This window comes from Eutrigla gurnardus (genome assembly GCF_963514095.1).
Source record: "Eutrigla gurnardus genome assembly, chromosome: 16".
Taxonomy (NCBI): domain Eukaryota; kingdom Metazoa; phylum Chordata; class Actinopteri; order Perciformes; family Triglidae; genus Eutrigla; species Eutrigla gurnardus.
In genome coordinates, this window is record NC_139927.1 from 14,005,039 (window position 1) to 14,015,107 (window position 10,069).

At 43.2% G+C, this 10,069-nt stretch overlaps 1 protein-coding gene across 2 annotated transcripts; it reads left to right on the top strand.

The window, feature by feature from the left end:
* Positions 1 to 255: 255 nt before the first annotated feature.
* On the top strand, positions 256 to 8,315 carry lats1 (large tumor suppressor kinase 1). 2 transcript variants are annotated; one of them, XM_084031293.1, is made up of 8 exons: positions 256 to 418; positions 1,072 to 1,520; positions 2,256 to 2,352; positions 2,834 to 4,266; positions 4,884 to 5,466; positions 5,658 to 5,840; positions 5,979 to 6,085; positions 6,162 to 8,315. In XM_084031293.1, the coding sequence occupies exons 2-8, from the start codon at positions 1,173 to 1,175 to the stop codon at positions 6,672 to 6,674; spliced, it is 3,264 nt and encodes a 1,087-aa protein (XP_083887419.1). In that variant the 5' UTR covers positions 256 to 418; positions 1,072 to 1,172; the 3' UTR covers positions 6,675 to 8,315. The 2 variants fall into 2 exon arrangements, with proteins under 2 accessions (XP_083887419.1, XP_083887418.1); XM_084031292.1 differs by having other exon boundaries at positions 1,075 to 1,520.
* The last annotated feature ends 1,754 nt before the right edge of the window (positions 8,316 to 10,069 follow it).

Genomic DNA, 10,069 nt, shown 5'->3' on the forward strand with positions numbered 1-10,069 from the left:
GTACTTGCATGTTTTTGAGGATGTGTGCACATGTATTATGTTTATATTTTTATTTGATATACAATGTGTTCGTTTGTTCTATTTTTGGTCTTTTATATGAAAATTGTAATTCATGGTACGGTTAAAACTTCTTAATGTGTTCATCTTTGTGGAAACAGTTCTTACAACGGTCCTCATACATGACTTTCCTCATTTTATTTTGAAATCTATAACAATCGGAAGTGCGTAGCGATTCTTCTTCGTTAACTTGTTGCTGTTGTACTTGTCATTCAGACATCCCAGGAATTTTAACACGACTAGGGCCAGCCAGCTCGGTACAACAAGGATATTTTAAGACAAAATCGCGTCCTTTACTCCGTGAAAGGTCAAGGAAATATCGTTTTTTGTCCAAATAGGAAACCAACATCTACAGACACTGGTGAGTTGTCAAACACGGCTAACGGCTAACTTACTGTTGCCAGTTGTGGTCTTAGCTAGCAGCTAACGCTAGTTCGCAACCTGTTGTTGAATTAGCCTAGCAGCAAATGGATGCCTTTAACAAACAGGCCGCGCAGGATCTGCTGCGCCGTTTTATTTTGAGCAAAGTGAAATTGTGATGACACGAGTTTGCAGGTCTCGTGTCTGTACGTTGGACACATTTCAGGCGAACGTGACAAACAATTTAAGCGTTTAATTTTACAGCACTTGACACGAGCATTCGAGTTAACGTAGCGCTCTGTTAGCTCTAGCTGCTAACGACGCTAGCAGGTGAACAGGCTCATGGTTTTGTGAAGGAACAACGTACCTTTTTATTCTGGGGCACATTTCTCAGCGTTAAAGCTTTGAACAACGAGCTAAGCTTGAAGTGCTATGGTGAACCACTAAAACCAGATTTCTTTTCAGCTATTGGTTCATATGAAATCCCCAAATTGTCAGTCTGCCTCATAATAATCATCACAAAGCGTTAGCTAATATTGATCTGATAGTACCAGTTAATTGGTCATTTCCACACGTCTGATTTGCCGGACCTGTTCTGTAACATGACACGTGTACCTGGACGCCTGCTCATCTCGCATTGTACATTTCTGTCAGCAGCATGCAGATGTGAAATCAGTCGTTGAAGACATCTGCTGCAACCCTGGACTGAGTAACATACTCTTCATCCCCTTCATCGTCATCATACATGCTCTTACATGAAGAGAGGAGAGAAACCCGAAGGATACAGACAGATGAGACCCAAAACGTTCCCCACCAGCAACTTCAGCGGCAACAGCCAACACATGCTGCAGGAGATACGGAACAGCCTGCGTAACTTGTCCAAGCCCTCGGACCCACCGAAAGTGGATGTTGGAGGAGCTGGAAAAATGCTTACTGAGGACCCAAGGCAGCAGGGGCGCTGCAGCAACCCCAAAAACCCCTACCACAAGGCGTTACAGGAGATCCGCAAATCTCTGATGCCTTTCGCCAATGAGCCCAGTACTTCAGGCCCCGAAATGAACAAACACACGTCGCTGGAGCTCCCCTGTGCTGGATTTGAGGAGGTGAGATGTTTTTGTGTTTTATTTTGTCACTTGAGTTTTTGTGAAAGATTGTGGGTGAAGAATAATCATTCTGTGCTCTTCCTTTACCGGAGAATTATTTGAAAAATGAAAAGTATGCAAAGTGGAATGACAAGCTTGTGCAGGTGACAATACAAAAGACGTTCCTCATTTAGCAGGTGCACCTTGTTTTGAGACGGTGTGCGCAATCCAGGAATGAAGTGGCACAATATGCAGTGCTGTACTTTTCAGTTGCAAATATAACATGTAGGGGAAAGAAAACCTAACCATCCTTTTCAGAGCTGTAACAGATAATTAATCGGCTGGTTTGATTATTCTGTTATTATTTTAATAATTGAGTTATTTTACGAAAAACCTCCAAACATTCTCTGGTTACAGCTTCTTCTTCAATTTGAGAATATGCTGTGTTTTTCTGTTTTATAACATTATACGCATATTTGGGGTTCTTTCCACTGTTGGATTTTTTTCACTGTTTTCTTACATTTTATAGACAAAAAAATGAATTTAATCATCTAGAAAATAATGTGCAGATGGAGCAATAATACAAATGATTATTTCTACCTTGTAGTCCATTTACATTACTTTTGAAGACTGAAAAGAAGCAAAACTGTTCAGCAAAAAGTCCTTTATTAAATATATTTTAAGTTAATTTGCATCTTGTCATGATTTGATTTCCCAAACTCTAAATATTAACTGTTCTCTTTTGACTTTAAACAGAGTAACAGTCGCAGTATGGGGGCAGTCATCTACCAGGACTCAATGTGGGAACAGATGGCTGTTGCCAACCCCAACACTACAGGTCTGAAAGCTCCAGGTACGTAACTGTCCACTGGAACTAAATGCTGGCTTTCTTCTAAATATTTTCCATCCAGGTGTGTTCATACCACGTTAATATCCTTTGCAGAATTTGCTATGTTTGCTTAAAGACATTACAATACATGCTGACAAAAAGAGAATGAGTCATTGTAACATGTATGGAAGACATTTACTGAAAAATTGTTTTTTGTTTGCGTAAAAAAACATGCATTCAAATCGTATTACTAGCCATGTACTTCTACAGGTTGGACCTCATTTTTTTCATTCCTACTGGATTTAGTAACAGTATACATACCAAGTGAATTAGTGTGTCTTGAGTGAGCACGCACTTCCAATGTGTCCATGTTATATAACATTTTTACACAGTATAACTATGTCAAAAATGTAGTTGGATTGTTTTTAGATTAACTTTTGTTTTAATTATTGCAGTCAGAAGGATCCAGTGCCACACATAATTCCCTCCCTTTATGTGTCTATAGGATCCTCTCATATCCAACAGGCTGTGCTGAGGAGGCCAAGCTGGAAAGGCTCTAAGGAGTCGTTGGCACCTCGACACGGTGCTCTCATGGTGGATGGAAAGATGTACCGCTCAGACAGCCCCGGGCCACCCCCTGCCTTCCCACAGGGTCACCCTGCTAACAGCCAGAGAGCGAATCCTCCACTGCCGCCCCAGGTGCGCAGCGTCACACCACCACCAAACCGTGGTTCAATGCCTCCTGCCTCATCCTGGGACAGCAACCCCTCAACCAAGCGCTACTCTGGCAACATGGATTACCTTGTGCCACGCATCTCTCCGGTACCCCAGGGTGCCTGGCCTGAAGGATACCAATCGTCAGCACCTCCAAACCAGCGAGGTATCAGCCCAGTACCCGTAGGACACCAGCCAATCATAATGCAGATCCCTGGGGGAAATAAGTTCACCTTTCCCCCCAGCTGGTCCCAGAATGGCTCCCCGCAGCCAGACTACAGCAGACAGCCTCCTCCTCCTCCATATCCGGTTAACCAGAGCAGCCGGCACAGTCCCACTGACCAGCAGATGCAGTCAGGAGGACCTGCATCCTCTCCCTCTTATGCCAACAATGGAAACGTCCCTCACTCCATGATGGTTCCCAACCGGAACAGTCACAACCTTGACATGTATAACATAGGTCCTCCTCAGTCCTGGTCCCAAGCTCCTCTGAACCCCAACCAGCCCCAGTCTTCTTCCGGCAACAGCAGCAACCAGGATCTGTCCCCATCATGGCAGCACAACATGCCGGTCCGCTCTAATTCCTTCAACAACCACCAGCTGAACAGCAGACAGGCCCATCCATCCAGCACCCAGCCCTCTGCCACCACAGTCACTGCCATCACCCAGGCTCCCATTCTGCAGCCAGTCAAGAGCATGCGTGTCCAGAAACCTGAGTTACACACTGCTGTGGCTCCCACACACCCTCCATGGATGCAGCAGCCTCCAGCTGCACCTGCTTACCCAGAACCCCCAGCCCCTGTACCTCAGATCCCTGTTGTAGCAGAAGTTCCCAGCTACCAGGGCCCCCCTCCGCCCTATCCTAAGCATCTCCTCCAACAGCAAGCTGGTCCCTGCCCCCCTGCATACGATCCAGCGGTCAATAAGCTCGGCACAGGCAGAGAGGAGCAGACTGAAGAGGAGAGCAGCAGCGTTGAATCCTCCCGAGACAAGATGGCGGAAAGCATCGCAGCAACAGAGAAGGAGAATAAGCAAATTACAACATCGCCCGTTCCTGTCCGCCGTAACAAGAAAGACGAAGAGCCAAGAGGGGAATCTGGAAGAGTTGCATTGTACTCCCCTCAGGCCTTCAAGTTCTTCATGGAACAACATGTGGAGAATATCCTGAAGAACCATCAGCAGAGGATTCGGAGGAGGAAGCAGCTGGAAAGTGAGATGCAAAGGGTGAGAATTTCAACAGCCATAGTTGTATAATTTTGCATTGATGTAGGAATAAATTAATATATTTCACATTTTTCTGTTTAAAGAAATACCCTCGATTCTTTCTGAACCCTTTTCCCTTTTCCTTATCTTGTCATCACTGGATTATCTGTCTTTGACATGTCTTTTCACGCTTTTCTATTTTTTCTCAGCTGTACTATCTCTTCTTGTCTTTCCTTGCTGTCACTAATAGCTGAAAAGGTAACGGTATCTATGCTGTTCTGTGACAGAATAGTCCACACACGGCTGTTGTTGAGACATTTGTCTTTGTATTGTAAATATGCAGCATGTTGGCCCCAGTGGTTGAGGGAAATGCATGTCAGTCCATCTCACTCATCATGTCACTGCTCGTTCATCTTTTTGATGATTAACACATGAGGAACATACAAAATGTTTGCACTTACAGATCATTTTAAATGCATTTTGCACTGGTTTACATCTATAACTCAAGTTTAAAAAATGTATGCTAATGTGTATCTAACCAGGGATACATGTCTTTTTATACAACTTTTCATTCTTTTTTTAAGCGATTTTGTAGATTTACTGTGCCATCAACTAATTTTTTTCTGTCCTGTGATCAGGTGGGTTTGTCTTCAGAAGCTCAGGAGCAAATGCGTATGATGCTCTGCCAGAAAGAGTCCAACTACATCCGGCTAAAGCGAGCCAAGATGGATAAATCCATGTTCAAACGAATCAAAACCCTCGGCATTGGAGCCTTCGGTGAGGTGTGCTTGGCCAGGAAAGAGGACACAGGAGCACTATACGCCATGAAAACGCTCCGCAAGAAGGACGTGCTACTGAGAAACCAGGTGGCCCACGTTAAGGCCGAGAGGGACATCCTGGCTGAGGCAGACAATGAGTGGGTGGTGCGTCTCTACTACTCTTTCCAAGACAAGGACAACCTGTACTTTGTCATGGAGTACATCCCTGGAGGAGACATGATGAGCCTTCTCATCCGGCTCGACATTTTCAAAGAAGAGCTGGCCCAGTTCTACATCGCAGAGCTCACATGTGCTGTGGAAAGCGTCCACAAGATGGGCTTCATCCACCGAGACATCAAGCCTGATAACATCCTCATAGACCGAGACGGACACATTAAACTGACTGACTTCGGCCTTTGCACCGGCTTCCGCTGGACGCATGACTCAAAGTATTACCAGAGTGGTAGGTATCACTTTTTAAAGTTATCATGTGCGTTTAACAACTGAAGTTTAATGAACTCATTAATCTACCGTTTATTAATGATGGTTATTATAACGTGTGACCTTAAAAATGCTAAATGCAGGGACAAAATAGTTTAACGGTTGACTGGCTGTTTTAATGAGCAAAGTAACAAGAGTTGTTGTGTCTTCCAGGTGATCATGTGAGGCAGGACAGCATGGATTTCAGTAAGGAGTGGGAAGACGCTTCCAACTGCCGCTGTACAGACCGTCTGAAGCCTCTGGAGAGGAGGAAGGCCCGGCAGCACCAGCGCTGTTTGGCACATTCACTGGTGGGGACACCAAACTATATAGCACCGGAAGTGCTGCTCCGAACAGGTACAGTGGCCCGCAGCTAGAGGGTATACTCTTTATGGTTATTATTGGTGTCCCTTCTTGACTCGACACTTTTAAAAACCCTTCTGAGAGATGCTGTTGCAGTGTGACTGGTGTAAAAATGACTGAAATCTTCTCCAGGATACACCCAGCTCTGTGATTGGTGGAGTGTTGGTGTCATCTTGTATGAAATGGTTGTCGGACAGCCTCCCTTCTTAGCGACCACACCCCTGGAGACACAGAAGAAGGTATGTGAAGCACCTGCAGTAAAATGTATCTCCGGACGCTTCAGTTTTTCTTACTGTCCTCTCTGCCGTTGATCAGGTGATAAACTGGAAAAGCATGCTGCACATTCCCCCGCCGGCCAAGCTCAGCCCCGAGGCGTCGGATCTCATCGTGAATTTGTGCCGCAGCCCCGAAGACCGCCTTGGCAAGAACGGTGCGGACGAAATCAAAGCTCATCCTTTTTTCAAGAACATCGACTTCTCCTGCGACCTGCGGCAGCAGGTGGCGCCGTACATCCCCACCATCGCTCACTCCACAGACACCTCCAACTTCGACCCCGTGGACCCGGACAAACTGTGGAGCAACGACAGCGGCGACGAGGACAACCTCAACGACACCCTCAACGGCTGGTTCCGAAACGGCAAGCACCCCGAACACGCCTTCTACGAGTTCACCTTCCGCCGCTTCTTCGACGACAACGGCCACCCATACAGCTGCCCCAAACCCATCGAGTATGAGGGCTATAACGAGGATGAGACAGACTTGGAGGCCCCGGCGGGGGAGGCAGCTGGTAACGCAGCGACTCAGGGCCGAGACCTGGTCTACGTGTAACACCTGAGCCATGCTGGGCTGCATGTACATAACGAGTTTGCGGAGGGTGTTTGCCTGCGTGAGAAGGGGAATGCAGTGGTACAGCGTTGAAATCCTTGAACGTAGGAATGTTTCTAGGAGCAGCCACAACATTCTGCAGCACATTGACTTTCAAGTTCACACTACAAAATAGAGCAATAATCGGAGGCATTTTGGGAAAACATGCTTTTTCGCTGCTTTCTTGCCAGGTTTTCGATCATTACTGCACTCATATATGCAGCTACAGTGAGCTTTAGAGGTCGTGGTAGGTGGTTGTTCCCTTTTGACAGAGCCAGGCTAGTTGCTTACAGTCTTTACGCTGATCTAACCACCTGTTGACTTTTACCATACAGAAACGAGAGACGGGTCTACCTGCTCATTTAACTCTCCGCTTAAAGTAAATAAGTTTGTGTTTTTTTTTTCCATACTGTTGCTTTCAGTATGTGAAAGGTACACCGTATGATATTTGTACATTCTTCCACTGCCCGAGGAACAGAAAGCTGAAAAAAGAATCGGGCTGCTCTCTTTGACGCTCTCTCAAACTCCCCTTAAAGCCTTAATTTATTTAAGAAAATTGTAAATGGTGATGCTAGTGTAGCTGCTGTTTGAGTGTGGGATTTGTGTTGTTATTGGAATTACATTTATTGGTTTGAAAATGTATTAATTTATATTTTAATGTCTGTTGTAATGGGGATTTAGTGTTGTGTTTCATAGTAATTTGCAGGGATAAATTGTGCTAATTCATTGCTGTGCCTTTTTGATTTTTTTTTTTTTTTGTTATCTTTCACCAAATATAAAGAGGGTTAATAATCAGACTGGCATTATAAAAATGAGAGTAGCAGTAGCTGATTGAACTACAGTAGGTTTTTGTTTTTATTTTTCTAATTTATACTTAATATGTATTTATAAATTATGTTGTATACAGTTGATGTAAATATTACTCTTCCCTGTCAGCTGATTTTTTTTCTTAGGGCAGGCCCTCGTCAGTGTCCACTGCTGCTGCCTTCTGTCAACATGTTGTGCTTTTCTGTCTCATTCACCCAAATGGTACAAACTCACAAGACTCTGAATAGATAATTATTTTTGCCTCACTAAACTTCATGCTCGTCTCTCAACCAAAGCACTAAATAGGAGGATTTTGACTTTTAATTTTGCAATAACCCACGTTTAGAAAATGCAGTGGAATAGGTTTTTATTGTTATCGCACGATCAGCCGGAAATGCCTTTTATTTTAAGCTCCGAACCACTTCATCCTATATGATCTGGAAGAGGCTTTTTACTCGAAAAATAATTGACTTATTTCCTGTCTTTGAGAATCACCACAGCCGACTATCATGTGTTGAGTTTATTGTGATTTTCTGTACCCATTTTAAAAAAGATGATAAATTGGATTGATGGACTGACGGTGGGGAGAACTGCTCTCCATCACGTGATGATTTTGTAACTCGCTGTACTTTTTTCTTTTTGTTTAGGAAGAGATCTCTGAATGTAGTTATGGACTGGTGAGCACTGGCATTCTGCACTGGTTTTGTGTTTTTATCGTAAGTGAGAGAATTTTATTTTTGTGCACTCTGGGAGGTAAGGTACAGGGAAGAGGGTGATCAATAAAGAATGTAAACAACATGCACACTAACTGTGTTATATTGTCATTAGTATCACAACAGACTACAGGACTGGTCATTTAGATCCAACAAATACTAAATCTTATCTTCATATTTTGCAAAGAGCCACTTGAACAAAATTTTTCAACATGCTATACGAAGACTTTTTTCATCACTTTTTTATCACATTTTTCGGCATACTATTTGTACTGCTGTGATGACCCTGCCTGCTGTGTTGATGACTGATATGGTGAGCCTCTTGACCTCCATGTTTCAAGGTGATTGTAGGCGTCACAGCCACCCAGTTTGAGAGCACCTGTCGTTCACATATGTGATGATGGGCAAAGTTTCCATAAAGATAAAAGCTGGTGGTCAACATGAAATAATCAGCCTATAGTGTTAAATGTTAAACATTTGAATATTATACAACTGACCCTTAGACCAGAGATCTTCAACCTGGGGTTCGGGACCCCTAGGGGATCCGCAGAGTTACTGCAAGGGGTCCCCGAAATGATTTGATCCCAAACTTTTTTTCTTCCAAAAATGTAATATGTCCAAAAATACACCTTAACATGAATACAACCTATATCTGAGCAAATCTGTTAGTTTAATATTCTGTTGAGAAATTGTGCTGTAGAAATGCCAAAATAGAATTAAAATCTGTCAACAATTATTATTTTAGTGGCTTAGCATTGTAAACATACATCATTACAAAGTACTTTTATAAATGGCCCCATAGGCTGCACTAAACATTATTATTGGCCCGGTTTAATAAGGAACAATCATCATTTTATATGATATGTAATTGGGGGTCCCTCCACCGGGTCACTAGGCCTTGGGGGTCCTTGGCCATTGGTGGTTATAATGTAAATAGTTAGGGCTGTTCCTATGATGTGCAGCCACTAGGGGGCACCACACAAAGACAGCAATACACTTTCCAGTGTCCCAATCCCAAAGGCCCTACTGTACCTACACATGTAAATGTCTATGCCCCCATGTTGAGCATTTATTACCCCAATCTCTGTATATTTGCTCCTTTATTTCTGTTGTAAATTGCAACAGTGGAATTAAAGACCACAATCAAAAAGTACTTAATTTTACATTTTTCTACTGTTTAAGTTCTCCAGTACTACATATGAACAGAACTGTAGTGTGACATTGGGATTTGGGAAGGTTTTTGAGGTATCTTCATGCAAATAGACATTTTCTGAGGCTTGAATGTATTGTTTTCTTTCTAGACAGTAGAGCACAGTCCCATGGTTTTGTCATCTATTTTACTGCAGCATAGTTCTACTTTTTGACTTCACAGTTTACCTAACACCAGTTGTTAATCTGACCCAAAATCAAATTCAATTCAATCTGTTTATTCTACTCACTCTTAAGCCTTTTTTTTTTTTTAATTATCTGAAAATATTTTTATACCCTATTATTATACCCTAATGGCATAAAAGAACGCGACTCAATTTTCACCAAATTAATGACTTGTAACTGATATTGCACCACCGTAATGACACAGTGAAATTATACTGAATTTTTACACATCAATGAGTATTTCAACTAAACTTCACTCAGAATTAGTTGAAAAGTCTACACCTTGTTTTTTTGAAAACCATATTATCCTGTTGCTGCAGGAGGCCTTGTGTAACTACGAAGAGGTAACTTAGTCTGATTATCAGGCTGAATGAGCAACGTAGTTATTAATGACATCAATACTGGCTGCATTCCAATTATGTCAGCGTGCGCCAGGGTCCTCAGATTGTCCATGCCAGTTCACTG